The sequence below is a fragment of the Rattus norvegicus genome, chromosome 16 (assembly GCF_021556685.1).
Source record: "Rattus norvegicus strain SHRSP/BbbUtx chromosome 16, alternate assembly SHRSP_T2T, whole genome shotgun sequence".
Classification (NCBI taxonomy): Eukaryota; Metazoa; Chordata; class Mammalia; order Rodentia; family Muridae; genus Rattus; species Rattus norvegicus.
Window position 1 is genome coordinate 26,327,088 of NC_141549.1, and position 17,913 is coordinate 26,345,000.

General features: G+C 38.9%; 1 protein-coding gene across 1 annotated transcript in view; it reads right to left on the bottom strand.

The window, feature by feature from the left end:
• The window catches only part of LOC148000499 (uncharacterized), a 51,894-nt gene that overhangs the window by 22,496 nt on the left and 11,485 nt on the right, over positions 1 to 17,913 (bottom strand). The window contains exons 6-9 of the mRNA XM_087589415.1: positions 6,111 to 6,147; positions 3,892 to 3,953; positions 1,070 to 1,103; positions 574 to 616 (exon numbers count right to left, since the gene is read on the bottom strand). Coding sequence (XP_087445541.1) covers positions 574 to 616; positions 1,070 to 1,103; positions 3,892 to 3,953; positions 6,111 to 6,147 — 176 coding nt within the window. The remainder of the gene's footprint in view (positions 1 to 573; positions 617 to 1,069; positions 1,104 to 3,891; positions 3,954 to 6,110; positions 6,148 to 17,913) is intronic.

Genomic DNA, 17,913 nt, shown 5'->3' on the forward strand with positions numbered 1-17,913 from the left:
CTGTGAATTGGATTCATCAAGACCTCTGGAAGAGCAATCAGTGCTCCTTTTTTTTTTGGTTTTTTTTTTTTTTTTTGGTTCTTTCAGTCAGTGCTCTTAACCACTGAGCCATCTCTCCAGCCCAGGAAAACCGATATGGGAGAGGGTGAGGGGGAAGGGATGGGGGCTCATGGACCGGAAACCAGGAAGGGGAAAAACATTGGAAAAGTAAGTAAAGAAATATATCTAATAAAAATTTTTTAAAAAAGAAATATTATGGTCTAGTAACAGTCACATTTTAAAATCAGTCGAACATGTACTCATTTCTGCAAACAATACTTGTCAAACATCAGACATCTTCTATTGTACGAGGACTGCGCTCAGTCTTCCACTCACTATGTCTTTTGAGTCCATTCTCTTATTGACCACCACTACCCACAAGGACTTACTGCTCACTTGCAGTTTGTAGAAATCTCCACATCTACAATGTGGACTCCCTTGAGCAATCTTTCCATATAAAACTGGGATAGTTACACTATTGCTGAATTGTAACAAAATTCATAAGAAAATTAAATTCACAAAGAAGAATTTTACCTTCACAGAGGAGGTAGAGCTGACATTATCCACATTCACACACCTAGGAACAAGAAAGGAGGGCTTGTCAGGGAGCCTTTAGAATAACAGCATGCAACATTCTTCCAACCTTGGTTTTGTGGCTCAATCCCTTCTTCATGAAAAAGAAACCCAGGCAAACTAGCCAGTAAACTTCAGGGGATTCTCTCTCACCACCTCCTGCCTCACCATAAGTGCCCCAGGATTCAGATGCACATGAGATCCTCAAGACCTCATGTGGATTCTGAGAATCCAAACTTCCATTCTCACAGACTCATGGCAAGCACTTTATCCACTGAATCATCTCCCTTCCTAAGGATGTTTGTCCATAACTCATGCTGTGTGGGAGATAATTGTTCAGCTTGTGATTATAGAAGAAATAAAGAAGCTGAAATCGGAGTACACAGAGGCAAAGAGAATGTCAGGTTCTGAACATTATACTTTTTACAGATTAATTGTAAAATGCACACATTCTTACCATGGTGATGTTCCTGTAAGTCTCTTACCAGCTTCTAAAGAGGGAAGCAAAATTTGTCACAAAACAACTATAGGAAACATGACAATAAGTACAAAGGCTAATATTTGTGACCCTATATCCTTTGGCACCATTTATGAAAAGCCTTTAAAGTGAATAATTATTGGTAAATAATAAATATATGCAAAAACCTTTCTTCCCATTTCCTAGTATATTTTAAAGACAAAGAGAAAATTTCATCAAAAGTTACTACTTATAAAAATTGTTGTGCAAATTACCTATGATCCTGATCACTATCAGACACAGAAATTATCATCTTAGCCTGAACTGTTGTCCCATAGTGAAGGGTTAAAAGGACAGCGTCATGTTGCCACTGCTGCTTTTTGCCTCTGGACTAGGGATGTTTGCAGCGCTCTAGGTGAGCATGCTCATCTCGTACAGCAGTGAAAGGGGCTGCTACAAAGGTCGACTTGAACTTCCTTCACTGTAGGGGAACATTCATTGCTACCACCGGGAAGCACAGTCTCTGGTGACTGTCGTTGCAGCATAGTCAAATATAGGAGACCCAGAGACCTTTACAAAGTATTTCCAGCTGCAAGTGTGACAAAGCTCTTGAGAGATCAGTGTGTTACTGTAGTCGAGATCTTCTGAAGAAGATGTTAAGGGCCCTCAGATCTAGCATTGACCCCTAGCTCATTTCCAGCAAAAAGAAGTTCAACATCAACTTCCATTGCTGGCCATGGCAAGAGCAACTGGAAAGACTTCCTTAGTAGTTATGCAACATGAATTATTACTCCAGAGAGAAGCATGAAAGAAACTTGCAGATAGAGCAGCAATCTTACATAAAACATTTTTAAAATATATTTCCACATATAAACCATAGTGTGTCTCATGTTTCACTCTCTGGATAAAGCCTGCCCTCGAAACATGCTTCAGAGAATGAACAACCCTAGTTCATTTCCTTTACAGTATGTAAAACTCCACTGCACACCCCTTGGCATTGCCCATGACCAGAGCAAGTTTTTGTCCTATCAACAAATGGGCTGAGAAAATGTCTCTATGGTGGACCATATGCTCAGCATGTGTGGGGCCTCTTTCAGTCCTCGACAACAGAAACAAAACTCCAGTGCTGAAATACATTTTAAAAAAAGACACCCACATTATGATAATTCTGTTTCTCTCAGGGTTATGTGAAGAGGGTCATTTAGGTTCCTCTACACTATTCTCTGGCTGGCTCTCTCCAAAGGCACAGTAGGTATGAGAGATGCTGTGGTGTAGGTTGCTGAAAGGATAAATTCTGTGGTGCTTCTCCCCCTGTTGGAATCTAATCTTATTCAGACTCAATCAAGGGATCATTCAGTGCTGTGTACTGGAGAATGATGTGGTTTTTCAACCTTCCATCTACTGTGTCAATGTTGTTTTTACTGGAAATTATGTCTTGCAGCATATAAATCAAGTATCACTATATCTTTTGCTAATTAATAGAACTACAGGGAAAAGGTGCTGTCAGAGTAGCCCATATGGAGGCTGCTTTCATTGAATGCTAAGAATATCAGTTTTTATTCCCCAGCACTACCTACAAATCTCACACACCATTCACTTCTCCAAAGGTTCCTGAGTGAGCCAGATATTTATAATATCAAGATATTCACATTAAATGGAAGACAACTAAAAATAACTATAAGATAATCTGTGAATTATAAAATAAGTATGATTGAAATATTATGGAGGGAAAAATTCCAGATTATGCTAATGATATTTAGTCTCCAAAACATAATGAAATTAATTGAATACTGTTTTTGGTTTGCTTTTTAATATGATCATATTTTCACACACTGACACCTATGACATGTAGCAATAATCATATATATAGTATATATGCTAAAACCTGAAATAAAAATGTATTTTATATCAAAGTCAACTTGCTGCTATGTGTCTAGAGAGGACACAAATCATGGAATAGTTTTTTTTTTTTTATCAAAGGTCACTACATGCATCAGTAGTTCGATTTGAATATAGTAGCATTGCAGATGATATAATTTGAATTTGAAATTTCTTAGAAGCTCTGGTTGGTTGGCATTGTTGTTCATATGGGGTCTCAAGCCCCTTCAAGCTCCTTCAGTCCTTTCTCTGATTCCTTCAACGGGGGTCCCGTCCTCAGTTCAGTGGTTTAATGATGGCATTTGCCTATGTATTTGCTGTAGTCTGGCTTTGCCTCTCAGGAGAGATCTACATCCGGTTCCTGTCGCCCTGCACTTCTTTGCTTCATCCATCTTATCTAGTTTGGTGGTTGTATAAATTTTTAAAAATCCCATAAAAGAAAAAAGGAAAAAAAAGAAAAAAAAAGAAATACAGGGTAAAAAATGGAGCAGAGAGGAAAGGAAAGGCTGTCCAGTGACCGGCCTAACTTGGGATCTATCCCATGCATAGGCACCAAACCCTGATACTATTACTGATGCCATGTTGTGCTGGCAAACAGGAGCCTAGCATGGCTGTCCGCTAAGAGGCTCTACCAGAAGCTGACTAAGACAGACGCAGAGACAGCCAACCACTGGATTGATGTCTAGAATGCCTATGGAAAAGTTGTGTAAAGAAATAAAATGTAATTCAATAAAAAGAATGCAAATACATAAAACAACTTTAAAAGAAAAAAAGAAATTTCTTAGAAACAATATCTTAAGTAAATCTGAATTCTAAAAATGGTTGCCAGGAAGTGAAGAATGGATATAAATATATTCATATTTGATTTCCTTACTTTCCTAGCACAAACAAAGTTCTTTCTATAGTTAGGGTAGAATCAGTAGAGGACTTACACTTAATCTTACCTGAATTATGCCGGTTAGAGTTTTTCAAAATGGATTTTAGCTGTCCTGGTGGTCTTACTCCACTGTGGTGTATTTTAAGAATGTTATGTTAATATTCATACTAAACATTAATCCAATGCATTGGATTACTTCTTGCTTGATTTTCTAACTTATATTACATTATAAATTGTTTTAAAAAGCTATTCATTTGTTCTTTAACCAGTTGAGTATGTCTGGGAATACTTTACTTCCAACTTTTCCCCATGTAGAAGAAAGGGAAGGAAATTAGGCCCAAAAATTAGCCCAATGAAACCATTATACAGATACATATATACACACAACCACCTCTCTAGCTTTTGCTCTCATAGCTATACCGAGTGATATTTTTAATCTATAGATGCAATGGAATTAGTCCCCTGACTACATTAATCATAACAGTCTTTGCCCCTGATGCAGTAAGGCACCTATTCCCATGATACTTTGTGAATATTTCACTATCTATGATGGTACCACCCAAGTGGTTTGCTTGTCGAACATCAAATAGATTTCTGTTGCTGCTAGAGCTCTTCAAAACCCACCACTGCATTTGTAATGTTCAAGCTGCTCCTTCTTAACACACGCATGAATGAATCCCAAAGTCACAATCTGCCTGTTTCTGTGCCATTTATCCATTTTTATGAACATAATAAGGTAATAACAGAAACAAAGAACAATAAGACTAATTGCATTGAGACTGTGAAACTGTTTGCACTTCCAAGTATAAGTTAACATGCGTATTTTGCAAGGAGTCTTTGAACAGTTTTAGTATGGAAAAGTTTGAATCTTGATTTTGACATTAGCTTGTATGATTTAGGGAATCTTAAACATGGAGGGAATAAGTCATGTGATAGTATTTATAAAATGATTTCCTGATGCAGAGCCCAAATAAAGAGAACAACATAATTGTCCTCTCTTGTGGAGGTAAGTAATCCTAATGAGCACAGAATGAGCTTGAAATACACCTTTTAATTTTCTACCAAACCAGTGTCTAACCTAGCATCCTGGACAGGAATGGATGGGCCTTCACCTGTATGTTCATGTCCAACTGATATGGAAGGCAAAAACCTCCTTTATAGAGAGATAAATAATAGTCACATGGTCACTTAGTTCTATACATTCAGCTAATCTATTGAGATTCAAAGGATCCATTCCTGTGGAAAACTGATCATATGAATGGATATTTGATGGGTGGAGCTTTCAGGAAGACATGGGTCTTGTGGAATAATTAAAAGGTGAATGACTGGTTCCCATGAGTTCCCATGCCAGGTGCAATCACATGCTCTAGATGTTTCTCTGTCATCCATTTTCACACACTGTCTCCATAGCGGGTTGTTCTGTGGGCCATGCTAGTGTGGCCACATGCCAAGCTAGCCCCAAGCATTCCATAGCCTAGCACCGCTTCCTGTCACAGACTCTTCTCACACTCCCAACAATCCAGTGAAGTCATGACTCAACAAACTGTAACCCAGCAACTGTAACCCAGAGTCATATGTTAATTACTTAATAAACAATACATTTGCACAATCAACTTACAACCAATTGATAAGGACATAAACCACCCACTTAGGTAAGATATAGTTAGTTCATCTAGACACACACAAACCAGTATATATCCATCCCTTAAGAATAGCCATAACAACCTATAAATGTAAAGTGAGAAATGTTAATATCCACCTTCATGGAATCTCAGCCTTTCATTGGATGGACTGCAACTCATGGGTTTCTTCTAAGATATATGATATATGCTACACCTGACAAAAAGTTCCTTTGCCTTCATAGCTGGTGTCAAAGGAGGAAAGAAATGCTTGCCATCTTGTAGTAATGACTGACAACTGAGAATCATCCCACATTATGTACCGTGTCAGAGAGATGAATGCCTGAAATGATAACTATGAGTGTGGGTCTTAGTCCACAAATACAATTTAGTAAGGCTTTGAAAAGCTGAAGAATCTTAAGTGGACATTAACTTGCAGAGATAATCCTAGCAGGCTCTTTTTAAAAACTGCATAGTTTTTTCTTGGAAATGGCATACTTGTGAGCATACTTTTCACATTCATATAAAGTACACTGAACAAATTTTAGGCTAAAATTATATTCAGAATACTGTGGGACCTGTAAGACACAAGTCTCAAAGTATACCCAAAAAGAATTTGCTTTTTATCTTTGCACTCCTCTAGTACTAATGTACTGTTAAGCCTTACCAGGACAAAGGCCTTTCATCTTTAAAAAACAAGACTTCTGAAAATAAAAACAAAATGTGTATTATTACAAGTATAGAAGAATATTACAAATAAAATTATGAAACTCATTTTTAGTATCAGTGTCTATGAGAACAATCTATTGAGTACTCTAGAGTAAATATTCATTTGTAGCCAATTACGTCACTTAGAACCAATCCATTCCCTGTATATTTCAAATCAAAGATGGCAGTAATTTATCAAACATCAATGTCTAGAAATAAATACCCGTGAACAATTGTGATGATCCTAACTGAACTCTCTCAGAATGACAGAAAACCCAATCCTTACCAGTATAAAAACAATCAACTGTGATTCCTTTTACTCTGGGCTAATGATTCTTGAAAGAATAACAGATTGGGTCTGGTGGCGCACAACATGAATCCCAACACTGAGGAAGCAAAAGCATATGGATCACTGTGATTCCTTAGACAAAGAAAGCTACAATTTAGTGAGACCATATCTTAACCTAACCCCTAAAAAGAGAAAAACCCAGAGCCCACTTCATGACTCTTGCACCAGTAAACACCCATGGATAAAGAGTTGGCTAAAGGCCAGCATGAGAATACACTCAACAAGAACAAAACAATATAACACACCTGGAGCCCAGCTATCCTACTACATCAAGACCTGGATATGCGAATAAAATCAAAACACAATAAAATGACATTGAATCCAATCTTATGAATATGATAGAGGAATTTAAAGGAGAAATTATCAAATCCCTTAAAATATACAGGAAAATACAATCAAACAGGTGAGCAAAATGAATAAAATATGTCAACACCTGCAAATGATTAAAGAAGCAATAAAGGCAACCCAAAATGATGGAACCTTGGAGACAGAAATACTCCAAAAGAGAACAAGAACAGAAGCACAGCCAACACAATAAAAGAATTGGAAGAGATGATCTCAGGCATACATGATATACTCAAAGAAATTAATACGTCAACCAAAGAAAATATCACCTAAAAAGTTACTGACTCAAAATATTCAGGTAGTCTGAGACACTGTGAAATTTTGTACTAAGGATAATAGGAATTGTTCAAAAGTGAAGAGAGTACCAGCTCCAAAGATGAGAACACATGTTCAACAAAATCATAGAAGGAAATTTATACAACATAAAGGAAGAATGCCTATGAACTTAGAGGAACCTTACAGAACACCAAATTGATTGGTGTTAACAAAAATAAATAATAATCACTCATTCACAAAATGAGAATGGCAGGAATTAACACTCATTTGTTGTTAATATCTCTCAATATCAGTGAACTCATCTTCCCCATTAAAAAGGCACAGCCTGATAGGCTGGATGTGGAATCAGGGCCAAACTTAAGAAAAATAGGAACAGGAGAAGAAGATTCCCAGATGAAAGGCCCAGAAAATATCTTCAACAACATCATAGAAGAAAACATCCCAAACCTCAAGAAAAAGATGCCTACATACACACAAGAAGCTTACAGTACAAATAAGAGTTTACTGTGTCAGAAAATAAATCCTCCAGCTACATAATAACCAAAACATTAAATCCCCAAAACAAAGAGAGAAAATTAAAAAGCCACAAGGAGAAAGAGGCAAGTAACATATTACATATAAAGACAGAACAATCAGAATTATACCAAACTTCTCAACAGAGAATTAAAAGCCAGAAGAGCCAGAGAGATGTCTTACAGACCCTAAGAGACTATAGCTGTCAGCCCAGACTACAATACTTAGCAAAATTTTCAATCAATTTTACTCAAGATGGAGTAAAAAGCTATTCTGTGACAAAACCAAACGCAAACTATATCTTTCTACTAACCCATCACTAATCAGGATGCTACAAGCAAAACTCCAAGACAAGGAGAGTAACTGAACTCAATGAAACACGAGAAACTAATAATCGCATAGTAAAACCAACCAAGAGAAACACATGCAAACCAAAATCAAAATACCAAGTAAAAGCAATCATTAATTATTAATATCTCTGAACAGGAACAGATTCACTTACCAAATAAAAAGACATAGTCTAAGAGAGTAGATGCATAAACAGAATCTATAATTCTGTTGCATATAGAAATGCAACTCAGCCACAAAGATAATCACTGCCACAGAATAAAGGACTGGACAAAAGGTCTGTAAAGCAAATGGACCCAAGAGTCAAGCTGCAGCAGCCAATCTAATATCTGGTAAAATAGACTTTCAATGAGAAATAATTAAAAGAGATGGGAAAGGACACTGCATATAAATCAAAGGAAAATCCAACAAGATGGTGCTTCAATTCTAAACATCAATGCTTGCGATACAAGTGCATCCTCCTTTACAAAAGAAACATTTACTAATTTTGTTAAAGCTTAAACCACACCTCCAATTCCACACATTAATAGTAGGGGACATCACCTACATATTATCACGTTAATGACCAACAGGCATGTCACCAAAAGAGAAACTAAACTGAAATGTAATGCAACTAGTAGATGACATGAATCAAATGGACCTAACAGATATCTGTGGTGGTTTGCCCTGAAGTTTCTGTATTTTGATGCTAATTCCACTGCCCCAAGGACAGCTGCCTAGTCACATACTCAGAACTCAGATGACTTCACCAGAACCACCTCCCCATTGAATTTGTAAAATACAGGTGAGGGGCAGGTACAGGATAGTAGGAGACCTGACACTGGAGGAGAAGCAAGGATGGGCAGGAGAGAAGCTTGAAGGAAGAGAAGGGGATTAACACAGAGAAGAGGAGAGAGAGGGGGGAGGAGCCATGGCAGGTGATGTTAAGATTCTGCTCTGTGTATTTACAGGTTGTTATCAATCTTCCTAAGGGATGGATGGTACCAGGCCTTGTATGTTTAAGTGGCAACTATACCTTACCAATTGGATCAAAGATTATTGTGTTGTGTGTTCTTTTATGTGAGGGTTTGAGTGTAGGAAAATGTGCGGCTGGGCTGTGTTTCCGCCAAGATATCTAGCAGATATCTTGGGGCACCGAGGTGCGGACCTAGCGGGGTAAAAGACAACTTTTACTTTTTTATTTTAATATTTTTACAACAACATATATCTATAGAAGCTGTCACTCAAATAAAAAAATATGTATCTTCTCAGCACCTCATGGAACCTTCTCCAAAATTGAACATGTACAGATACAGATCTACAACAGATACAAGAAAATACAAAAACAACAACAACAAAAGAACACCAAAATGCTTTTGTGTCTGATAAGGTCACCATGGACTAAAGTTGGACTATGTCAACAACAAAAACAATGGAAAGCCTACAATCTCATGGAAACTGAACAACTCTATGCTAAGTGACCACTGTTGAAAGAAGAAAAGTCTTTCTAGAATTCAATGAAAGTGAAGGCACAAATCATACAAACTTAGGGAACACAATAAAAGCAGTGCAAAAGGAAAGTTCATAACACTATGTCCCTTCAAAAGAAATGGAGAGATTTCATAATAGCAGCTAATCAGCACATATGCAATATTAAAAATAAAAACAGAAGCATACACGCTCAAGAGAAGATGGTATGAAAATTAAACATAGAAACATGGGAAACAATACAAAGAATGAACAAAACCAAGAGCTGCTTACTCAAAACCACTCTGACATGTCATTTGACACCCATCACAAAAGCAAAGATGAAAAACTCAAGTGAGAGTGAATGCTGGCAGGTTGTGGAGCAAAGGGAACACTAATCCATCACTGATGGACGTGAAACTTTGAACAACAACTTTGGAAATCAATTGGGTGGTTTCTCACAAAACTGAGAGAAAAAAACTGTTCTACCTCAAGGGCCAGCTATAACGCTCCTGGGTGTGTAGTCATAAAGATGTCACACTGTACCAAAGAACCACTTGTCAAACTATGTTCATAGTAGCTTTGTTCATACTAACCAGAATCTGGAAACAACCTGGATGTGCCTCTACTGAACAATGAATAAAGAAAGTGATGTATGGCTCCCAAACCCCGTGGGAGGACCGGACACTTCCAGTTTTTAGCGGGAGTCCGAATCTCGTGCTCCCTGCCTCCAGCTCACTGCTCCCAAACCCCGTGGGAGACAGAGCTCACCGCCCGGACAGGTGGGCACTCCTGAGACTGCAGAGCAGAAGAGACCACCAACACTGCCCACCCCTGCCCATATCCCTGGCCCAAGAGGAAACGGTCTCTGGGTTCCCGTAGATAAGGGCACAGGAGCAGCAGGTCCACTGCGTCTGAGACACCGCAGGAACCTGAAGGGACCAGCCAGATAAACGGTTCTCTGCACCCAAATCCTGGGAGAGGGAGAGCTAAACCGTCAGAGAGGCAGACACGACTGGTAAACCAGAAGAGACTGCACTCTGCCCACATCTCTGACTCCAGAGGAAAACACCAAACGCCATCTGGGACTCTGGTGCACGGGGGGCTCCCGGAAAGGGCAGCGCAGGTCCGCCTGGTTGCTGCCCCTGAGGAGAGATCATTAGCAACACCCCACGAGCAATCTTGAGCCTTGGGACCACAGGTAAGACCAACTTTTCTGCTCCAAGTGACCTGCCTGGTGAATCAGGGCACAGGCCCACAGGAACAGCTGAAGACCTGTAGATAGGAAAAACTACACGCCCGAAAGCAGAACACTCTGTTCCCATAACTGACTGAAAGAAAACAGGAAAACAGGTCTACAGCACTCCTGACACACAGGCTTATAGGACAGTCTAGCCACTGTCAGAAATAGCAGAACAAAGAAACACTAGAGATAATCTGATGGCGAGAGGCAAGCACAGGAACCCTAGCAACAGAAACCAAGACTACATGACATCATCGGATCCCAATTCTCCAACCAAAGCAAACACGGAATATCCAAACACACCAGAAAAGCAAGATCTAGTTTCAAAATCATATTTGATCGATGCTGGAGGACTTCAAGAAAGACATGAAGAACTCCCTTAGAGAAACGCAGGAAAACATAAATAAACAAGTAGAAGCCTACAGAGAGGAATCACAAAAATCCCTGAAAGGATTCCAGGAAAACACAAACACTTGAAGGAATTAAAAATGGAAATAGAATCAATCAAGAAAGAACACATGGAAACAACCCTGAATATAGAAAACCAAAAGAAGAGACAAGGAGCTGTAGATACGAGCTTCACCAAGAGAATACAAGAGATAGAAGAGAGAATCTCAGGAGCAGAAGATTCTATAGAAAACTATCGACTCAACTGTGAAAGATAATGTAAAGCAGAAAAAGCTACTGGTCCAAAACATACAGGAAATCCAGGACTCAATGAGAAGATCAAACCTAAGGATATAGGTATAGAAGAGAGTGAAGACTCCCAGCTCAAAGGACCAGTAAATATCTTCAACAAAATCATAGAAGAAAACTTCCCTAACCTAAAGGAAGAGATACCCATAAGCATACACGAAGCCTAGAGAACTCCAAATAGATTGGACCAGAAAAGAAACAGCTCCCGTCACATAATAGTCAAAAGACCAAACACACAAAATAAAGAATATTAAAAGCAGTAAGGGAAAAAGGTCAAGTAACATAAAGGCAGACCTATCAGAATCACACCAGAAACTGTGAAAGCCAAAAGATCCTGGACAGATGGCCTACAGACCTTAAGAGAACACAAATGCCAGCCCAGGTTACTTTATCCTGCAAAACTCTCAATTAACATAGATGGAGAAACCAAGATATTCCAGGACAAAACCAAATTTACACAATATCTTTCTACAAATCCAGCACTACAAAGGATAATAAATGGTAAAGCCCAACATAAGAAGGCAAGCTACACCCTAGAAAAAGCAAGAAACAAATCGTCTTGGAAACAAAACAAAAAGAAGAAAAGCACACAAACATAACCTCACATCCAAATATGAACATAACAGGAAGCAATAATCACTATTCCTGAATATCTCTCAACATCAATGGCCTCAACTCCCCAATAAAAATACACAGATTAACACACTGGATATGCAATGAGGACCCTGCATTCCCTACAGGAAACACACCTCAGAGACAAAGACAGACTCTACCTCAGAGTGAAAGGCTGGAAATCAACTTTCCAAGCAAATGGTCAGAAGAAGCAAGCTGGAGTAGCCATTCTAATATCAAATAAAATCAATTTCCAACTAAACGTCATCAAAAAAGATAAGGAAGGACACTTCATATTCATCAAAGGAAAAATCCACCAAGATGAACTCTCAATCCTAAATATCTATGCCCCAAATACAAGGGCACCTACATACGTAAAAGAAACCTTACTAAAGCTCAAAACACACATTGCACCTCACACAATAATAGTAGGAGATTTCCACACCCCACTCTCATCAATGGACAGATCATGGAAACACTAATTAAACAGAGACGTAGACAGACTAAGAGAAATCATGAACCAAATAGACTTAACAGATATTTATAGAACATTCTATCCTAAAGCAAAAGGATATACATTCTTCTCAGGTCCTCATGGTACTTTCTCCAAAATTGACCATATATTTGGTCAAAAAACAGGCCTCAACAGGTACAGAAAGATAGAAATAATCCCATGGGTGCTATCAGACCACCACGGCCTAAATCTGGTCTTCAATAACAATAATGGAAGAATGCCCACATATACGTGGAAGTTGAACAATGCTCTACTCAATGATAACCTAGTTAAGGAAGAAATAAAGAAAGAAAATAGAGACTTCTTAGATTTAATGAAATCGAAGGTACAACATACCCAAACTTATGGGACACAATGAAAGCTGTGCTAAGAGGAAAACCCATAGCTCTGAGTGCCTGCAGAAAGAAACAGGAAACAGCATATGTCACCAGCTTGACAGCACACCTAAAAGCTCTAGAACAAAAAGAAGCAAATACACCCAGGAGGAGTAGAAGGCAGGAAATAATCAAACTCAGAGCTGAAATCAGCCAAGTAGAAACAAATGGACCATAGAAAGAATCAACAGAACCAAAAGATGGTTCTTTGAGACAATCATTAAGATAGATAAACCCTTAGCCAGACCAACTAGAGGACACAGAGAGTGTTTCCAAATTAACAAAATCAGAAATGAAAAGGGAGACATAACTACAGATTCAGACGAAATTAAAAAAATCATCAGATCTTACTATAAAAGCCTACGTTCAACAAAACTTGAAAATCTGCAGGAAATGGACAATTTGCTAGACAGATACCAGGTACCGAAGTTAAATCAGGAACAGATAAACCAGTTAAACAACCCCATAACTCCTAAGGAAATAGTAGCAGTCATTAAAGGTCTCCCAACAAAAAAGAGCCCAGGTCCAGACGGGTTCAGTGCAGAATTCTATCAGACCTTCATAGAAGGCCTCATACCAATACTATCCAAACTATTCCACAAAATTAAAACAGATGGAGCACTACCAAATTCCTTCTATGAAGCCACAATTACTCTTATACCCAAACCACACACAGACCCAACACAGAAAGAGAACTTAGACCAATTTCCCTTATGAATATAGACGCAAAAATACTCAATAAAATTCTGGCAAACCAAATCCAAGAGCACATCAAAACAATCATCCACCATGATCAAGTAGGCTTCATCCCAGGCATGCAGGGATGGTTTAATATACGGAAAACCATCAACGTGATCCATCATATAAACAAACTGAAAGAACAGAACCACATGATCATTTCATTAGATGCTGAGAAAGCATTTGACAAAATTCAACACCCCTTCATGATAAAAGTCCTGGAAAGAATAGGTATTCAAGGCCCATACCTAAACATAGTAAAAGCCATATACAGCAAACCAATTGCTAACATTAAAATAAGTGGAGAGAAACTTGAAGCAATCCCACTAAAATCAGGGACTAGACAAGGCTGCCCACTCTCTCCCTACTTATTCAATACAGTTCTTGAAGTTCTAGCCAGAGCAATCAGACAACAAAAGGAGGTCAAGGGGATACAGATTGGAATAGAAGAAGTCAAAATATCACTATTTGCAGATGATATGATAGTACATTTAAGTGATCCCAAAAGTTCCACCAGAGAACTACTAAAGCTAATAAACAACTTCAGTAAAGTGGCTGGACATAAAATTAACTCAAATAAATCAGTAGCCTTCCTCTACACAAAAGAGAAACAAGCCGAGAAAGAAATTAGGGAAACGACACCCTTCATCATACACCCAAATAATATAAAGTACCTCGGTGTGACTTTAACCAAGCAAGTAAAAGATCTGTACAATAAGAACTTCAAGACTCTGAAGAAAGAAATTGAAGAAGACCTCAGAAGATGGAAAGATCTCCCATGCTCATGGATTGGCAGGATTAATATAGTAAAAATGGTCATCTTACCAAAAGCGATCTACAGATTCAATGCAATCCCCATCAAAATAACAATCCAATTCTTCAAAGAGTTAGACAGAACAATTTGCAAATTCATCTGGAATAACCAAAAACCCAGGATAGCTAAAGCTATCCTCAACAATAAAAGGACTTCAGGGGGAATCACTATCCCTGAACTCAAGCAGTATTACAGAGCAATACTGATAAAAACTGCATGGTATTGGTACACAGACAGACAGATAGACCAAAGGAATAGAATTGAAGACCCAGAAATGAACCCACACACCTATGGTCACTTGATTTTTGACAAAGGAGCCAAAACCATCCAATGGAAAAAAGATAGCATTTTCAGCAAATGGTGCTGGTTCAACTGGAGGTCAACATGTAGAAGAATGCAGATTGATCCATGCTTATCACCCTGTACAAAGTTTAAGTCCAAGTGGATCAAGGACCTCCACATCAAACCAGACACACTCAAACTAATAGAAGAAAAACTAGGGAAGCATCTGGAACACATGGGCACTGGAAAAAATTTCCTGAACAAAACACCAATGGCTTATGCTCTAAGATCAAGAATCGACAAATGGGATCTCATAAAACTGCAAAGCTTCTGTAAGGCAAAGGACACTGTGGTTCGACAAATCGGCAACCAACAGATTGGGAAAAGATCTTTACCAATCCTACAACAGATAGAGGCCTTATATCCAAAATAAACAAAGAACTCAAGAAGTTAGACCGAAGGGAGACAAATAACCCTATTAAAAAATGGGGTTCAGAGCTAAACAAAGAATTTACAGCTGAGGAATGCCGAATGGCTGAGAAACACCTAAAGAAATGCTCAACATCTTTAGTCATAAGGGAAATGCAAATCAAAACAACCCTGAGATTTCACCTCACACCAGTGAGAATGGCTAAGATCAAAAAGTCAGGTGACAGCAGATGCTGGCGAGGATGCAGAGAAAGAGGAACACTCCTCCATTGTTGGTGGGATTGCCGACTGGTACAACCAATCTGGAAATCAGTCTGGAGGATCCTCAGAAAATTGGACATTGAACTGCCTGAGGATCCAGCTATACCTCTCTTGGGCATATACCCAAAAGATGCCCCAACATATAAAAAAGACACGTGCTCCACTACGTTCATAGCAGCCTTATTTATAATAGCCAGAAGCTGGAAAGAACCCAGATGCCCTTCAACAGAGGAATGGATACAGAAAATGTGGTACATCTACACAATGGAATATTACTCAGCTATCAAAAACAATGCCTTTGTGAAATTCATAGGGAAATGGTTGGAACTGGAAAATATCATCCTGAGTGAGCTAACCCATCACAGAAAAACACATATGGTATGCACTCATTGATAAGTGGATATTAGCCCAAATGCTTGAATTACCCTAGATGCATAGAACACATGAAACTCAAGATGGATGATCAAAATGTGAATACTTCACTCCTTCTTTGAAAGGGGAACAAGAATGCCCATGGCAGGGAATAGAGAGGCAAAGATTAAAACAGAGACTGAAGTAACACCCATTCAGAGCCTGCCCCACATGTGGCCCATACATATACAGCCACCCAATTAGACAATATGGATGAAGCAAAGAAGTGTAGGCAGACTGGAGCCGGATGTAGATCTCTCCTGAGAGACACAGTCAGAATACAACAAATACAGAGGTGAATGCCAGCAGCAAACCACTGAACTGAGAACAGGACCCCCGTTGAAGGAATCAGAGAAAGGACTGAAAGAGATTGAAGGGGATGAGATGCCATATGAACAACAATGCCAAGCAACCAGAGCTTCCAGGGACTAAGCCACTACCTAAAGACTATACATGGACTGACCCTGGACTCCGACCTCATAGGTAGCAATGAATGGCCTAGTAAGAGCACCATGGAAGGGGAAGCCCTGGGTCCTGCGAAGACTGAACCCCCAGTGAACGTGATTGTTAGGGGGAGGGCAGCAATAGGGGAGGAATGGGAGGGGAACACCCATAAAGAAGGGGAGTGGGAGGGGCTACGGAGATTTTGGCCTGGAAACTGGGAAAGGAATAACACTTGAAATGTAAATAAGAAATACATAAGTTAATAAAAAAAAGAAAGTGATGTATACTTTCAAAATGGCATATTATCCCACTATTACAAACAAAGGCAGAATGAATTTTGCAGGTAAATCAATGGAACTTGAGAATATCCTCCGGAGTTCAAACAGGACATGTGTGTTATGTACTCACTTATAGATGGTTATTGGCCAAAAATACAGACACCATGCTATTATCCACAGACTCAGAAAAGCTACACAAGAAGGAATGCACAAGTGAGGATGCCTGAATCTCACTTAAAGGAGTGCATAAAGCAGTCCTAAGAGGAAGACGGAGGGAGTGAACTGAATAGAGAAGAGATACGGAGGGCTATGGGATGGGTTTGGAATCAGGTGTGGGTAAGGAAGAGGAGAGATGGATGGATGGTCCTGAAAGTGAATGGAAATCTGCAACTGACAAGGGTGAAGTTTTTTTTTTTAATGAAAAAAGACAATGTGGGATACTATTCACCTACTAAAGACAAAGACATAATGACCTTTGCAGGTGAATGAATAGAACTTGAGAATATCTTCCTGAGTGACATAACCCAGACCCAAAAGACATGGATGGCGTATACTCACTTCTAAGTGGATATTAGCAATAAAGTACAGGATATCAATACTATACTCAGGACCAAAAGAAGATGAAGAAGAAAGGACCAAGAGAGGATTTTGAATCTAACTTAGAACATACCGGAAAATACTCAGAGGAGGCAGAGGAAGGAAGGAACTAGGTGGGAGTGGGTAAATTTGAGACAACTGAGTGTTTCAGGATCGGGTCTGGGGAGATACAGGGGAGATGGCTTGACAGCCATGAAAATGAATGGATAGCTGCAGCTGGCAAGGGTGGAGATGTCAAAAAAATTCACTTGGTCATCACATTAGATGCTGATAAAGCCGTTGATAAAATCAAGCACTCCTTCATGTTAAAAGTCTTAGAGACCTCAGTGATCAAATTTGCATACCTGAACCAGCCAATAAACACTAACAACTTATATGCAGAGAAACTTAAAACCAGAGAGTAAGCAAAGCTGCCCACATACAAAAGAGACCTCACAAAATCTACCAAAGAACTCCTACACCAAAGGTGATAAACCCTTACAGAAAAGTGTCTGAATGCAAGATTAACTCAAATAACCAGCAGCCCTTCCTCATGCAACAGTTAAAAGGGATAAGAAAAATTTAGTCAAGCAAAACCCTTTACAGTAACCACAGATAACATTAAATAGCCCAGTACAACTCTAATCAAGCTACTTAAAGACCTGCCTGTCAAAAACTTTATGTCTCTGAAAAAGGAATTAACAGGACATCTGAAGATGGAAAGGTCTCCTATACTACAGATGGATAGGATTAACAAGGTGAAAATGGCCATCTTACAAAAAGCATCTTCACAGTCAATGCATTTCTCTTCAA